Source organism: Dipodomys ordii, unplaced genomic scaffold, assembly GCF_000151885.1.
Source record: "Dipodomys ordii isolate 6190 unplaced genomic scaffold, Dord_2.0 Scaffold40, whole genome shotgun sequence".
Classification (NCBI taxonomy): Eukaryota; Metazoa; Chordata; class Mammalia; order Rodentia; family Heteromyidae; genus Dipodomys; species Dipodomys ordii.
Window position 1 is genome coordinate 4,533,981 of NW_012267256.1, and position 17,486 is coordinate 4,551,466.

General features: G+C 36.5%; 1 protein-coding gene across 1 annotated transcript in view; it reads right to left on the bottom strand.

The window, feature by feature from the left end:
• The window catches only part of Vps13a (vacuolar protein sorting 13 homolog A (S. cerevisiae)), a 163,865-nt gene that overhangs the window by 145,268 nt on the left and 1,111 nt on the right, over positions 1-17,486 (bottom strand). Inside the window, exons 2-3 of the mRNA XM_013018390.1 lie at positions 3,564-3,607; positions 1,181-1,223 (exon numbers count right to left, since the gene is read on the bottom strand). Of these exons, the coding sequence (XP_012873844.1) occupies positions 1,181-1,223; positions 3,564-3,607 (87 nt within the window). The remainder of the gene's footprint in view (positions 1-1,180; positions 1,224-3,563; positions 3,608-17,486) is intronic.

The following is a 17,486-nucleotide window of genomic DNA, read 5'->3' on the forward strand; positions in this document are numbered from 1 at the left end:
TGCGTGTGCACCAATATAGACTCAGAAACATTATATAAATCCTACTATGCAAACTTCCTTAATAACAAAAATACCTCAAGTCCCAAATACACCATCATTTTCCATGCAACATAGTTTAAGAATCATAACAAACAAGTTTTTTGTTTTTGGTTTTTTGTCAGTCATGAGGCCTGAACTCTGGGTCTGGGCACTATCCCTCAGCTCTTCAGCTCAAGGCTAGTGCTCTACACCACTTAAGTCACAGTGCCACCACTTCCGGCTTTTTCTGCTTATGTGGTGCTGAGGAATCAAACCCAGGGCCTCATGCATGCAAGGCAAGCACTCTACTACTGAGCCACCTTCCCAGCACCACGAACAAGTTTTTATTAAACGTATTTAAACAATACATAGATTTCAGTTCAACCAGTAAACTATAAAAGCAGGTAATATAAGCTGTGCACTAGTGGCTTGTGCCTATAACCCTAGTTACTCAAAAGGCTATAATGTGGATTGTAGTTCAAAGTCAGCCTGAGCAGAAAAGACTCCATCTCCAAAATAACCAGCAAAAAGCCAGACTGGAGGTAACAATCAAGTAGGCGAGCAAAAGCAAGTAAGCAAGCTGAAGAGCAAATGACTCAAACACTGTTCAAATACTGGTACCACCAAAAAAGAAAAGTGAGGAGAGATAAGAGGAGGAGAGATAGGAGGAAAGGAAGGAAAGGAGGAAATTAGAGTGAGACAAAGACACACAGAGAGAGAAACAAACACAAAAATACGGTAAGGAAATAGACTTAGGAAACCTAGGAAAACTGGAACAAAAACAAGTTTTTCGAGGGGCCTCTGGGCACAGCGCCTGGCTGATCCCTACCTTTCTCTGTATGCCACATATCCTCTATGAGTCAAATCATAGCAAAGTAATTAGTCAGAAAGCTAGAGAACTTCATGTTTCTGTTACATGCAATGACTTGGCTCTCAACTCAATTTTAAAACTTGATAACATGCCCTCCCTCCCTCATTTCTTCATTACACAGATACCAAGCACTAGACAAGGAATATATGAATCTGACAATATTTTAAGATCCACCTAAACAACAGCACATGACTACAAAAACTTCCATTAATTCTTAGAAACATTAGATACTAGCCAGATTATTTTTTGCATGTCCACCAAGAAAATATTCTAGTAATAAATATGGTTTACCTATATGACCAACTTTAACTTTGAATGGTACATCCAGTTGACTCTACAAAGAAAAACAAAAATCAGTAAAATATGTAAAGAATACATAGCAAGTTCACAATATAAGCTGCTTTTTTCCTTCACCAAATCAATTGCAGGATTTAAAAATTACATTGCAACTTCTTTTTACCTCCAACAGTTATTTAACCTTACTAAAATGTAAGCTGGAAGCTGTAGCACAAATGTGTAATCTTAGTTACTTGGGAAGCTATGACAGAGGTCAATTATCACCTGAGTCTAGTGATGACGGAATTCACAAGACTCCATTCTCAACCAATGACTGGGTATGTTGGCACATACCTGTCATTTCAGTGATGCAGGAAAGCACTGTTCAAGCCAGCCTACGCATAAAATGAGAGCCTATCTAAAAATTAAACCAAAGCAAAAAGGAACTAGTGGGATGGTTCAATTAAGTGGTAGAATGCTGGATTAGCAAGTAAAAGGTTCCAGATTCAACCTATGGCTACAGAAGATTTAAAAAATTGTTTTATATGGACATATATATATATATATTATATATGTACATATACACACATATAATACACAAACGTATATGTATAATTACAATTATTTTCAACTTAAAGTTCATAAAGGTTTCTTTCATAACTGTTTTACTCGTCAGTACAGGGGTTTGAACTCAGGGTGTGCTACTTGCTAGCCCAAACATAAGCCCAGACCTTTATGCTTTTGTTATCTTTTCAACAGAGCCTCATATCTTCCCTTCTCTGGCTTTGACCACAATTCTCCTAGTTATACTTCATGCATGGCTGAAATGACAAGTGTGAACTACCATGCTAAGCTTTCTATTGGTCAAGATAAGGCCTCACAAAATTTTTGCCCAGTCTGGTCTTGAGCGACAATCTTCCTGATATATTAGTCTCTCAAGTGTCCAGCTTATATTATTTTCTTTTACAGGTGAGAAATTCCCCTTAGTTTCTGCGGTTAGAAATTAAAACTTTATAGAATAAAATTCATGATTTACAAAGTAGTCATTTTAGAACTATTCCAGGCAGCCTTTACAATAAAGTGGTGCTAGGAAAAGTAGATTTCCAGTTACAAAATATGAAGTTGGACTTTTTCTAATGCTATGTATGCAAAGTAATCCAACATGGATCAAAAATCTAAACACAAGAGCTGTAAGTATAAAACATAGGAAAATATAAGAAAAAATAATTTCTGACATTAAATTTGGTACTGATTTCACAGAAATGCAATGAAAGCATAGGTTAATTTTAAAAATAGGCTAACTGGATTACATAAAAAGTTTTTGTGCATAAAAAGACACTATCAAGATATGGTTATTAGGACAACTTTTTGAATGGAGGTAACATTTGCTTATCATTTATATTATGCAAAAAAATCTGATTTAAAAATGACAAAAAACATATACAAATGGTAACAAGTATATGAAAAGACACTCAACATCACTAGTCATTAGGGAAATGTTAACAAAAATACTAAGATGCCATTTCATATTCATTAGGATGCTGAACCAAAGGGGGTAAAAATAACAGACTCTGAATGATCTGGGAAATAAAAACTAGAAACACCTTGTCTGTTGTTGGAGGGAATCAAAAGGACATGATGGCTATGAAAAAGTCTTCTTGAAAAGCTAATTGTGAATTATATGATCCAACAATTTTCCTCAGTATATATATTTCCAAAGAGAAACAGAAGTGTAGAATCAACACATATACACAAATATTCATTGCAGTATTGTTCAAAAAATGAGAGGCAGGAAAAAAACACACATTTACCAGTAGCTAAACATACAAACAAAATGGGGTATAAACACAGAATGGAGTATTATTCAGGGAATAATAAATGATGTTCTGATACATCATACGGTATAGATGGATCCTACAAAGCATTATGCTACACAAATCAATATAGACATAAATGGACAAATATGCTATGATACAATGTATATGAAATACAGAACAGGAACATTATGGCACTAGAGAAAGATTTTCAGTGTGCAATGGAGAACAATGTCCATGATCAATGGGGAAAAGGAGGGAAAGCTATTATTTATGAGATTATTCTTTACAAAGTGACTCTCTTGGGGAGTGAAAAGTTATGAAAATAGATACTACAGTTATACAAGATGTGAATACATTTCATATCACTGAAGTAAAATATAGGAATAAACAAAAATATAAATATTTTAAATGGGAAAAACACTCTTCAATTTTACTTTTATAAAATAACTCTATTTCTGAAAAATCACATTCTATAAAAGTAACTTCCAAAAATTTTCTCCAACTTGAGTAATCCATGGTGACAAGAGGAATCAACAAACACATAATAATAGTAGTGTATGCACTAGTATCACAAAACCTACCAAGGCATTTTCTTTAATTTCAAGATTCTTGAGGGCCACAGCTCCTAAAAAAGATTATAAAGAAAAATAAACTTTAAGCATTAAACAATTTTCCAACTGAGAAAGCACTTATCATTCCTAAATAATCACAAAAATGTACATAAGAGAAAATATGATAAACCTATTTTTATTTTTTGTGTGCTAATCCTGGGGCTTGAACTCAAGACCTGGACACTGTCCCTAAGCTCTTTTGCCACTTGAGTCACAGCTTCACTTGTAGCTTTTTTGGTGGTTAACTGGAGATGAAGAGTCTCACAGACTTTCTTGCCTGAGCTGCTTTGAACTATGATCTCCACATATCAGCTTCCTGAGTAACAAGAATTAGAAGTATAAGCCACCAATGCCAGGCTCAACACATCTATTTTAACAGGCCAACCTGCACTCTTCTTCATAGTCTGATTGTGTGCATGATCAAAACTACATCTTTAGAGAGTTTTTTTATCTCTGTACAGTATATTAATGAACATGTTAAATCAGAATTTAAAAATATATTAATCAAGCAGAGTATTATGGTACAAGATCAATAAACAGTGAATTGCATTTAAATACCTATATGTGAAAAATTATAAAAATGTGAAATTAATAAGCAATGATAAGCACAAAAAACTTTGCACATTCAAATGGATAAAGAAAACAATAAAAAAAAAGTTAACAGGACAAAATGTCCAGTACGTGCAGGACAATTATAAAAACTATACCATGCAACGAAGATGAATATGTAGGGGAAAAGAGAGAGAGGGAGGCAACACACACAAGCACATACAGACACATAGATACACACACATACACAAAATAATAATGGATAAGAAATTTCCAGAATTAATTATACAGACAGGAATCCAGAAGAATGGCACATAACTGTAGTCCTAGCTACTCTGGAGGTGATGATGGGAAAACTACAATGAAAGGCTTGACTCAGGTAAAAAGAAATCCTATCTGCAAAATAACTAAGGCAAAAAAGAGCTGGGGGGATAGCTTAAGTGGCAGAATGCCTGACTAGAAACCCCAACACCACCAAAAAATTAAATGACACAGACACTATATTTTCAAGAAGCTCAGAGAATACCATATATGATAAATGCCTCCCACCAAAAAAAAAAAAATCCTTATCTAGGCATATGCATAATAATGAGAACACTTAAGAACTATCTAAAAGTCCCATTAACCAAAGAAATGTTTAAAAGAGACAGAAAAACATCCATGTACTATCCTCTCTCTTCAACAGTATGACACAGGATAAAAATCCACCCAAACTCTGTTTCTTTCCTTAAGATGGAAGAAGAGTGAACTTTTTTTTCAGACGGCCTGTCTGGGAATTGCTTAAAGGATTGCTTTCTGTCTCACATGACTTAGAGATTCAGTCTGCAAATAGTGGCAAATTTGGATATCAGACTAAAGGACAACAAAAGTAGTGGCAGCACTAAATTTAGAAGTACACAGAACTGATAGGTGTAATGGCTCACGTCTATAATCCTAGCTATTTGGAAAGCAGAGAGTGACAATTGGGAGATCATAGTTCCAGGCCAACTAAGGCGAAAATTAGCAAGACCTCTATCTCAAAAGAGAAAGCTGGGTATGGCGGTAACATCTGTCATCCTAGCTGTGGCAGAAAGTGGAAACAGGAAAACTGTGGTTCAGGGTGGCATAAGCAAAAGGCAAGCTCCTACTCAAAAAAAAAAAAAAAGGCAGAGCCTCAAATGGTAAAAATCACTAGTTTGAATTCCTAGCAAGTACACAGCCATAGTCTGAACGCCAGTCTCACCTATAAAGAAGAAATAACTTATTTTAATGATGTCCAAGAACTGAAGGAAAACAAAGACAGAGAACTAAATAAAATCAGGGATGATACATATTAACAAAGTGAGAATATCCACAGAAATTATGAAAAGGAAAAGAAGCAAACTAATTCTAGACCTGTCAAGTGCTATAATTAAATTTTTAAAACTCACCAGAGACAACTAGTAAGTTTAATAGTGATAAAAAATAAGAAAAAGGTAAAATGAAGGAGAGTAAATAGGATCTAAAGGACATAAGGGACATCATCAAATGGATTGTTTTATGTATTATAATTGAAGTCTCAGGAGAGGTTAAGGGCCTGAGAGCTAATCTAAGGAAACAAAAAAAAAAATCTTCACTTTTTTTTTTTTTTTGGTGGGGGGCAGCGAGGGTCGGTTGCGGGGCTTGAATTCTAGACCTGGGCACTGTCCCTCAGCTCTTCAGCTCAAGGCTAGTGCTCTACCACTTGAACCACAGCACCACTTTCTGGCTTTTTCTGCTTATGTGGTGCTGAGGAATCGAACCCAAGGCCTCATGCATGCAAGGCAAGTGCTCTACCACTGAGCCACCTTCCCAGCCCCAAAATCTTCACAAATTTAAGGGAAGACAGAGATACACAAATTGAAGAATCTTAAGCTGGGCACCAGTGGCTCACGCCTGTAATCCTAGCTACTGAGGAGGCTAAGATCTGAGGATCACAGTTCAAAGCCAGCCCAGGTAGAAAAGTCCGTGAGACTCTTATTTCCAATAAACCACTAGAAAACCAGAAGTGGTGCTGTGGCTCAAGCAGTAGAATGCTCACCTTGAGCTGAAGAGCGCAGGGATAGCACCCAAGCCCAGAGTTCAAGCCTCATGACCGACAACAACAACAACAACAACAAAAACTGAAGAATCTTGACAAACTCCAAATAGAATAAACAGAACCACACAGAGAAACATGATTAACTAAAATGTCAAAGGCAATAAGAGGATCTTGAAAATACTTGTTATATACATGGATGGTCAATGGCACATTTATGATTTCTCAGCAGAAACCTTTTTTTAAAAAGTTTACTCAAGATTATAAACTCTCCTTCAAAAACAAAGGAGAAATTAGTATAGATATTCCCAGAGAAAACTGATTATCTACACATAGGAGAGTGAAAATAAACCCTGATCTTTCAATCTGTATGAAAATCAACTCCAACGGGATCAAATATCTTATTGTAAAATCCAAAACTTTAAAACCAATACAGGAAAACATATAGAACATTCTGGAAAATACAAATATAGATAATTTGTATTGAATAGAAACCTAACTGCCCAGAAAGAGCAAAAACTGACAAATGGGACTGCATCAAAATGAATTTCTACACAGAAAAAAAAAAGAATCCAAGATAAAATCCACAGAATGGAAGAAAAACCTTCATCATTATTCACCAAATGAAAGACTAATACTCATAATACACTGAGAGCTCAAAAAATTAAACAGCAAAAGAATAACCCAATGAATAATGGAGAAACAAATGAACAGGCAGTTTTCAAAAGAATTACAATAGCTAATAGATATATGAAGAAACCAGCTGCATCCTTCCTTATTCAGAACATGGAAATCAAAACTACATTAAGATTCTATCTGACCCTAATCAAAACAAATAACCAACACCAGCAAGAATGGAGTGAAAAAGGAACCCCATAAACCACTAGCAGAAATGTAAACTAGCACAACTACAATAGAAATCAGTATGAAAAATGGAAAGTATCTACTTATGAACCTGCTGTGTCACTCTTGGGCATATGTCTGAAGCAGTATAAATTCATATAAAAGAGGGATGCCAGCTGGGTGTCAATGGCTTATGACTGCAATCCTAACTACTCAAAAAACTGAGTTCTGAAGACTGAGGCTGGAAGCCGGCACAGGCAGAAAAGTTCCTAAGACTATCTCCAATTTACTAACAAAATAGTCTGGAGGCATAGAACAGGTGATAGAGTGTAAGTCAAGCAAGTAAGCAAGAAAGGTCAAGAGAAAGGGTGAATGAGGATTGAATATGGTCAAAGTATTTAACATGCATTTATGAAAAGAGAACAACAAAACTTGTTGAAATTATTCAAAAAGGAGAGTGATAGAGGGAGTTTGATTGGGGTACATTATATGCATGTATGGATATGTCACAATGAAACCTCCTTATGATTAGCACAACTTCATACCACATTCATCTGTCATTGTTTATACATTCATCTATCATTAGGCATATGGGTCTGATCCCCAGTACCAAAAAAGATCAAAAGAAAAAAGAAAAAAAAAGAGTTGGAGGCCCTGAGTCCAAGCTCTAGTACAGGCAAAGAAATAGTTACCTGATTACTGTAGCTCTATTCACAACAGTCAAATTGTGGAAACAGCCAAGATGCCCAATAAACCAATGAAGAAAAATGTGGTACATATATACTATGGAATAGTACTCAGCCATTTAAAAAAAAAAGTAAAATTATGTCACTTGCGGGAAAATGGATGCAACTGGAGATCATCATGTGGAGTAATATAAGCTAAGCTCAAAACACCAAATATCCTAGACATATACTAATTATTGCAAATGAGGAAAATCATGGGACCTACATTTCAAGTCTAGGATAATCTTATCAGATAAGCGAAAAAGCTTAAAAGCTATGTACATGTGACCATATAAGATAATGCTAAGCAAAATGAAACCCAAGACATGGACACAAGAGGTTTTTCTTTGTTTTAATGTATTATGATTTTTTTTGCTTCTTTTGTATGTTCTTACTCTTATGGTATATCCCTGTTGTCACTGTATTTGATTTCAGTACCTTGCATCTTGTATATATACATTTATCTAATTTGGGGAGGGGAAGGAGAATAAAAAAATACTGAAACAAGGACACAAGATGACCCATTGCGACAATGAGACTCACAAGACACTATGTTGGAGATGAACGTTACAACTTTGGGGAGGGGAGGGAGGGAAGGGATAGTGGGAGAAAATCAAAGGAGGGGGTAAAAATGCTTGACAAGGAATGTGCTCATTACCTTACTCATGTAACTGTAACCCTACTGAACAGCATCTTTACAATAAAATAAAGTTTTAAAAAACACCAAGTATCTTATTTTCACTCACTTGTGGAAGCTACTTAAAAGACACACACACACACACATTGATACACATACAGCACACAAACACTTTTTTTTTTCCAGAACTGGAGCTTGAACTCAAGGCCTCAAGCTCTCAAGCTTTCTGGCTGCACTGTACCACTTAAGCCATACCTCTTCTTCCAGCTTTTTGCTGGCTATTTGAAGCTAGGAGTGTCTCAGATTTATCTGTCCAGAGTTAGTTCCAACCACTGATTCTCAGATCTGTCTCCTGAGTAACTAAGAATAAAGGCTTCCGATCTAACGGTAGTAGGATTATAGAATTACAAATGCCCAACTCACATATACACTTATATATAGAACATGATTTGAACAACAGAGATATAGGGGAGACAGGGAAAGAGAATGGCTTAGTCTAATACAAGCAAATGTAAAACAACAAAATAAAACCACTTTAATACACACTAAAAACATGAGGAAATGAATGACAGAAAAGTAAAATAGGCTCCACTGGGAGGCAGGTACAGACAGGAGCCAACAGGGAAAGGTCAAGAGAAAGGGGGAATGAGGATTGAACATGGTCGAAGTATTTAACATGCATTTATGAAAAGAACAACAAAACTTGTTGAAATTATTCAAAAGGGAGAGCGATGGAGGGAGGGAGTTTGATTGGGGTACACTATATGCATGTATGGAAATATCACAATGAAACCCCCTTGTACAATTAGCACAACTTTATACCACTTTGTTTATACATTCATCTGTCTTTGTTTATACATTCATCTGTCATTAGGCATATGGGTCTGATCCCCAGTACCAAAAAAGACCAAAAAAAAAAAAAAAAGCAGTTACAAAAAATCCAACAAAATGGAAAATATATATTCTTTGGATTAAAGAGTTCAAAGTAATACCTGGAACTTTAAATCTACTACAGAAAAATTCCTGGAAGTTACTAGGCACAGGTGATAGGAACCTAAATCTCCAGAGCATGGACGCAATGGCAGCAAGAATTGACAAATAAAGCTGGGCGCTGGTGGCTCACGCCTGTAATCCTAGCTACTCAGGAGGCTGAGATCTGAGGATCGTGGTTCAAAGCCAGCCCGGGCAGGAAAGACCGTGAGACTCCTATCTCCAATAAACCACCAGAAAACCGGAAGTGGCGCTGTAGCTCAAGTGGTAGAGCGCTCGCCTTGAGCTGAAGAGCTGAGGGACAGCGCCCAGGCCCAGAGTTCAAGCCCCACGACCGACAAAAAAAAAAAAGAATTGACAAATAAGACTACTAAAATAAGGAGTTTCTGTAAGACAGAAAGAAACAATCATCAGAACCAAGAGACCGCCAAGAAAGACTAGAAAATTTTCATCATGTATTCAACAGATAAAGGATAATATCCAGAATAATTAATTATCCTGGATTAATAATAATTCATATCCAGCTAAAGGACAAATAATCCAATTAATAAATGGTAAGCAAAATGAACAAGAAATACAAGAGGAAATAAAATGTCTAATAGATACATGAACCAATGTTCAACATTGTAGCCATAAAAAACAAAAAAATCAAAATCACACTAAGATTCCCTTTCACCTTAGAATGGCCAGGCATAAAAAATCAACAAACAGCAGCAAAACACTAGCAAGGATGTGAGAGGATAAAAGGAATCCTCACACATTGTAGGTGGAAATGTAAACTAGCACAACCACCATAGCATTATGATTACCTAGGTGAAACTGATAAAATTCCTAGAAACACATAGCCTCTCTAGATTAAGGAATATATAATAAAATAGTTTATCTAAAGAGTCCTACAACTATCAAGGAGACTAAATCTGGAATCAAAAACTTCTAAGGAGTTTACTAACACTGAAAAATAAGAGTATCAATTCTCTACAAATTCTTCAAAAAGTGAAGGAAACACTTTCAAAATGAAGCTGACATTACTCCAACATCAAAGCCAAATACACCACAAGAAATGGAAAGTACGTAACAATACCTTTGACAAATACTGATGTAAACTCAAAGTAATTAACAAAACTCAGTAGCATACGAAATATACATATATACATACATGTATATATGTATACCATGACCCAATAGGACTTATTTCCAGAATTCAAAAATGAGTCAATATATGCAAATCAGTGTAGTATACTACTTTAAAGGTAACAGATACAGCCTCAAGGTAAAAGTAAGTTTCATCTCTATCTCACTCAACACAGAAACCTATGACTAAGTGGGAAGAGGAGTGTCTTCCATACACCAAGCAATTTTCCAGCCAGCACCAATTGTGTATCTGGACTCAATTGTGAAGCTGTATCTAGACTGAGAAATTCCCTTCAGACCATTATTTCAATGCCTACCACAAGACAACTGGCTTTTAATCCAGCTTCCTTCAACCTTCCCTTCTTTTGGTTAATAATGTGCTGCTATGGCTACAAAGCTTAGGGAAGCATTTACTGACTTATCAAGAAGAGAGGGCAAGATCTGGAGGCAGTCACCAGGAGCTCCTAAGCCCTCTGAGGTAAGCCACCTCCACCGATTTCACATGTGCGGCATGTGAATTTTATAAGTTTGACACGCAACCCACATCATAGCTCCTTAAAGAGCTTTTATAGAATTTGATCTCTGAGCCTACCTTTTCCTTGGAGGCTGGTGAGACTAAAAGTTCCAATCTAGGAAATCTTCTAATCTCTTGGTCTTTCTGAAGAATGCCCCTACCGAGGCTAAGGACTTTGCTCTAAGTCACCTTGTGAGTATGAAGTTACAGGTTATGAAAGGGCTCATTATAAAAAAACAAAAACCATTCCGATCACAGGTAATTTCAAGGATTTGGGGAGCTCTGTCATAGAAACTGGAACAGACATCCATCCAACATCCCTCCCCACACATTCACAATTATACCAAGGATATAAATCATTAATCCAGCCACACCAATAATCACTTAAATGTGATTGGTGAGACTATATCAACTAAATGAATAGTAGAGTGAAATAGTGACTAAAAATCCAAGTCTTAAATATACATTATGTATAATAAACTCTTTACATAAAACTTTTTTCAAAGGGAGAGTGAATGATGGGTATGTCATTTGTTAACACAAGTCAAGACAAGAGTAGCTATTTTAATTTCAGGGACAGTAGACATGATGGCAAAGAAGTCATCTCTCTATAACACATCATTCCTTAATATGTACCTGACAAGTCAAAATAAATGAAGCAATACTAAAAGAACCTCAAGCAGAGATAAATAAATACATTATTATAGTTAAAAACTTCAACATCCATTACCAGTTATATATAGATAAATGTCACAGGTAGAACTTCAATAAGGGCACAAATGAACTGAACAATATTACCAATCAACTGGATCTAACTGTCACAGTATGTTTCATCAAATGGAAGAAAGCACATACGAAATATTCTTAAGACTATGCTCAGTTCTGTAACACTTACACTAACAAATTTAGAAGTTAGGCTCAGACCACAATGGAATTAAACTAGAAATAGATATAATGGGAACAAAGCTGGGGGGAAAAATCACAAATATTCCAGAAATATAGTTCTAAATAATATTAGATGAAAAATGTCAGAAAATTTAAACTATTTTGTATCAAATAAAAATAGAACTTTGAAAACCTTTATCAATTCCCCCACACACCAAAAATTCTTTGCACAATTGTGAGGTATAGCAAAAGCAGAGTTTACAAGGAAACTTATAGCACTGCAGACATACGTTAGACACATGGCCTAAAACCAATAATATCAAAGCTTTCAACTTAGAAATCTTAAAAAAAATTAAAAGGAAGAAATGGATACATAATAAAAATTAAAGTAGAAACTGATGAAATTACATATAGAAATTAAGAGAAAAGTCAATGAAATCAAAAGCTAGCTCTTGGAAAACGCCAATAAAACTGGTAACTTTCCAAGCAAGTCAACAAAGTATAAAAAAGACAAATTACTACAATGAGAAATGAAAGAAACATCTCTACTGATCACATGCACTACAAAAGTATGACAAACATTCCCAAAACTTAAGAGGTATACTGTACCAAAGTTGACAGAGAAAAATAGTTTGAATGTATATCTATTCAATAAAATAACCAATAATTAAACAACTCAAAAATCTTCTAAAACCACAAGCACTATGCCCAGATGGATTCACAGATATTCTAACAAACAAGGAAAAATTATATCAGTTCTCTATTACTTCTTCCAGAAACAAAAGCAGAGGGAACACTTCCTAACTCACCACCATTATCCTACTACCAAAACACAAACAACAGTATGTAAATTACCAGAGAAACTAGAAACCAATACCTCTGATCAATAAATGCATGTATCTTTAACAACTTATTTGTAAATTAAGTCTTAAAAGGTATAAAAAAAAACTATCATGATGAAGCGGACTTTATCCCACATTTAAATCTGGTCTGACATTTGAAAACCAGTTCATGTAATCTATCATATCAATAGACTAAAAAAAAAATTCTATAATCATACCAATAAAAAGACACAATTGCCTGGATTTTTACCAGAAACTCACCTTACAAGCAAAAACAGACTGAAAGTGAATGGCCGAAAATGAGATCCCAAGTAAATGGAATTAGGAAGAAAGCAGGATTAGCTTATACTTCTATCAAAAAGGAAAGGAAAACTTAACCAAAATAAGCAAGGAGAGACAAAGAAAGGTCACTATATATTGATGAAGAAAACAATTCTACTTCTGCTTTTTTGGTGGTTAATTGGAGGTAAGAATCTCACATTTTCCCTTCTGGGTGGAACAAAACTGTTATCCCAGCTACTCTGGATGCTAAGATTTGAAGGATCCCCAATTGAGGCCAGATTGGAAAGAAAATTAATGAAACCCCATCTCAACTAACAAGCTAGGCTTTGGAAAATACATCTGTGATCTCAGGGAGGTAGAACAGGAGTCTGACACTGTCCAATGCAAAACCATAAGACCCTATCTGAAAAATAACTAAAGCAAAATGGATATGGCTCACATGGTAGAACACCTCTGCAAGACCCTGAATTCAAACCCAGAACTGGAAAAAAAAAAGTGTCCCTACTTGAATTTGAATCTTTAGGAGAAATTTAAAAATCTGTATTCATTACAGATTTATACTAATTCTGACACAGACTGACTCTTGAAGGAAATATGTGAAAGGTTAGATTGTTTCTCGAGACTTTAGAGTGAATCTGGGAAATATTACCCTCTCCTAATGAGATGGTTATATAGGAAGGGTGAAGAAATGTAAATTGAAGTGTGTAAAAAGTAAACTTTACTAATATCAAAATTCCCAAGAAACAGTACTAGGATGGAGCCCAATTCTTTTTTGCCTGCCACAAAACAGACTATTTCCAACATGTAATCCTTCACTGTATTTGGCACTGTATTATAATACTCATTCGTTACATTATAACTAAACAGATTTGGGGTAACTATTTTCATATAAAATGTTTCTCAGAGAAAAGAGTTCTGGTTTACAATGAACCATTTCAGAAAGTTTGGGAGTTACACACAGTAAGTGTTGCCTGACTTTAATTGATGCTATTAATATGTTAACAGTGAAGTTAGCTGGATTACACAGAAGCCTAGCAAAAGCATGTATTTATAACTAATAATGGGTCCTTCTGATATGAGACCATAAAAAGTAAGTACATTATCTTACAATATTTTTACAGTTATCTAGTTGCTATTGTCAAATGGCGCTGAATGAGTGAATGCACCCCAATGCAACCAAATGAACCTCACCTTCAACTCCCATCACACACCTTATGCAAAATGAACTGGAAGGTTAAGAGCAAAACTATAAAACTTGGAAAAGAAAACACAGTACATCTTTTTTTTTTTTGGAGTGGAAAGGAAGTTAGGCAATGATTTTGCAAATACCAAAAAAGAAGTGTTTTGATAAACTGACTTTATCAAAAGTAAAAATGTACAAAAGACAGACCTGGCAAACTGGAAGACAGTATTTTTTAATCCCTAACAAAGGACTTCCATAATACAAAGAACTGTCACTAGTGATGGAAAAATACTTTAAGAATTTGGCAGTTCTTCAAAAAGTCAAGCAGTGTTAGCATATGACCAAACAATTCCATTCTTAGCACATACCAGATAGAAATTAAAATTTTCCATAAAGGAACGTGCAGATACATATTCATAATAGCATATCTATAATATCTGATAAGTGGATGAATCTCCACCAACTGTTAAGTAGATGAACAAATATGGTGCAGCCATACAATAGAATACTATTCAATCCATCTTCCAACATGGAAAACCCTGAAAAATGTAATCTTAAGGAAACAGAAACAAAACCTGTATATTGCGTAATTCCACTTAAACATGAAAATCCCTGAAAATATCTTATGGAAAAAGAAACAAAAAGTTGTACATTGCATGATTCCATTTAAATTAAGTATTCAGAATGAGTAAATCCATAAATACAAAGTAGAGCAATGGCTGTCAGAGGCAGAGTGGGCCAGGAGTAGGGGAGAATAGGAAGTAACTACTAATGAGAATGAGGTTTAATTTGGGGGTATCTAGATGAGTGGAATTAGTGATCATTGTTGCATGGTCTTATTGCTATATTAAAAGGCATCAAATTGTACATTCTTAAAGTACATGTATTTTTAAAATTTTATGATATGTGAACTATGTCTTAAGAGAAAAGCAAATCAATACAATTTAAAATATGGGAAAGATTTAAGATGTCGCTAGCAGAAATATACAAATAACAAAGAATATGGAAAGATACTTAACACCAGCCAAGCACTGGCAGACGGAGGTCAGAGGATCACAGTTTGAAGCCAACCCAGGAAAAAATCTTCAAGACTCTATCTCCAATTATCAGAAAAATGTCAAGCCGGAGGCATGACTCAGGTGTAAGAAGCTCCAACAGCACCAACCCTGAGCAAACAATCCAAGCCAGAGAGTAAGGCCCTGAGTTCATGCCCCAGTACAGGCTCAAAAAAGGGAGGAAAAAAAGATACTCAACACCTTCAATCACTACAGAAATGCAATTAAAGACAAATGCTTTACCATTACACATTAGAATATAAAAAAAAAATTGATGACTATACCAAGTGCTCCTGAGGGTTCAGCATAAACTAAATGCTGACACAATACATACTGACCAAAATGAAAAACTGTCCCTTAAAGAGCAGTTTCAGTTTCATGGTGTATTAGTCTGCTTATACCATAATGAAATACCTGAGGCCGGGTATCTTCTTTACAAGAAGGAGGTATATTCAGCTCACAGTTTTGAAGCTGAAAGTCCAAAGAGCACAAGGCGGCTTTAGAAACACACACACTCCACCTCCTAGTGGCTGGCACCCCAAGGGCAGAAGCCGACGCAAGAGGGAGAGCTCACCCTGGGATACAGGGAGCCAGGAACCACCACTCCTAGCACCTACTCTATGAGACCCGGCACCTTCACTTAGAACCTTTGGAGAACACATTCACCCATAGCCAAACCACAGCCTGACCTTTCTCATAAAGCACTTACCGAATAACCCAAATCCAATGCCTATTTACTCGAGAAACAATTTATGTTCACACTTTAACCATAAACAAATACTACAACAACTTTATAGCTGCCAAAAATAAAACAACTCAACTGTCAGACACATTTACAGTACATCCAGAAAATGAAACACTGAAGGACAGGAATGAAATACTGATGCTCTCTTTCAACATGGTTGGTTCTCAAAAGCATCTTAAAAAGTCACGCCAAAGGCTACAAACAATATTGGTGTATGTGCATGTGTGTGCCAGTACTGGGGCTTGAACTCAGGGCCTGGGTACTGTCCTTCAGCTTTTTCACTCAAGGCTGGCTACCACATAAACCACAGCTCCTCTTCTGGGTTTGGGCTGGTTAACTGGAAATAACAATCTCACAAACTTTTCCACCTGGGCTGGGTTCAAACTGAAATCCTATTTCAACCCTCTGAATAACTAAGATTACAGGTGTGACTCACTGATACTCAGCAACATAACTTCATTTATATGACACTGTGAAAAAGCAAAACTGACAGTGATGACAACATCTGTGGCTGCCAGGTGAGGTGGGTCAACTACAAAGTAGCAGCAGTGGGAATCTGGATGGAATTTTCTCTATCATTATCATGGGGGTGGATGTTCTCTTTCACTATTTCTCGAGGCAGCTATTTGACCCCCCAAGAGTGAAATTTTCAAGTTTTGGATAATTCTGTTGTTAAATCATAGTCTACACAAACTTTTAGCTTAAATGTAGGAGCAACATTTTACTACAGTACAAAGCACAGCTCAAGTGGTGTTTTTTTAATGTATGTACATAAGCATATATATGCACACGTGTATATATATACATGCATACATGTATGCATACATAGATACACACGCACATAGGTAAACATTCTCACTGTGCAACTGAGACAGGGCATAGACGGTACGATTTGCAAACGTCTGGTAGTAGCCAAAGGCTATGTTAGCATTAGGGTCCTAGTTCTGTCCACTAGATCATGGGGACTAGATAACGATGGCAGGTTAAAGGGGTGCTTTTTTTTAAAATCAACCTGAATTACTCGTTCATCTTATTAGTAAACAATACTTTTGAAGGCTGAGAAGTGTTCAAGGGAAGAGAGCACGGGAGGGGCCGGGGGGGGGGGGCGAGAGCCCCGATACAGTATTAACAGCAACATCCCTACCGTGCCTGGGACACTGGCTTTTCAAAGGACTCTCGCTGCTAGCAGATGCGGCCAATAAAAAGGGTGTAAAACAGCACAGATGGGAGCACTAAAAATAAGGTTCTAAATTAGGGACGGCGCCACGGGAGAGGAGCGCCGAGAACGCCTCCCTCCCTCGGCCGGCTGCCTGCTTCCCTCCTCGGCGGCTCGGTGGGAACAGCTGACCCCAGGCCCAGCGAGATCCCCGAAGCCTCACCCTCCCACCCGACCCGCGGCGGTGACCCGCGAGCTCGCGAGCCGCCGGGACGGGGCGTGTGAGTGGGATCCGCCGGGCCCGGGCACACGCGCCAGGCC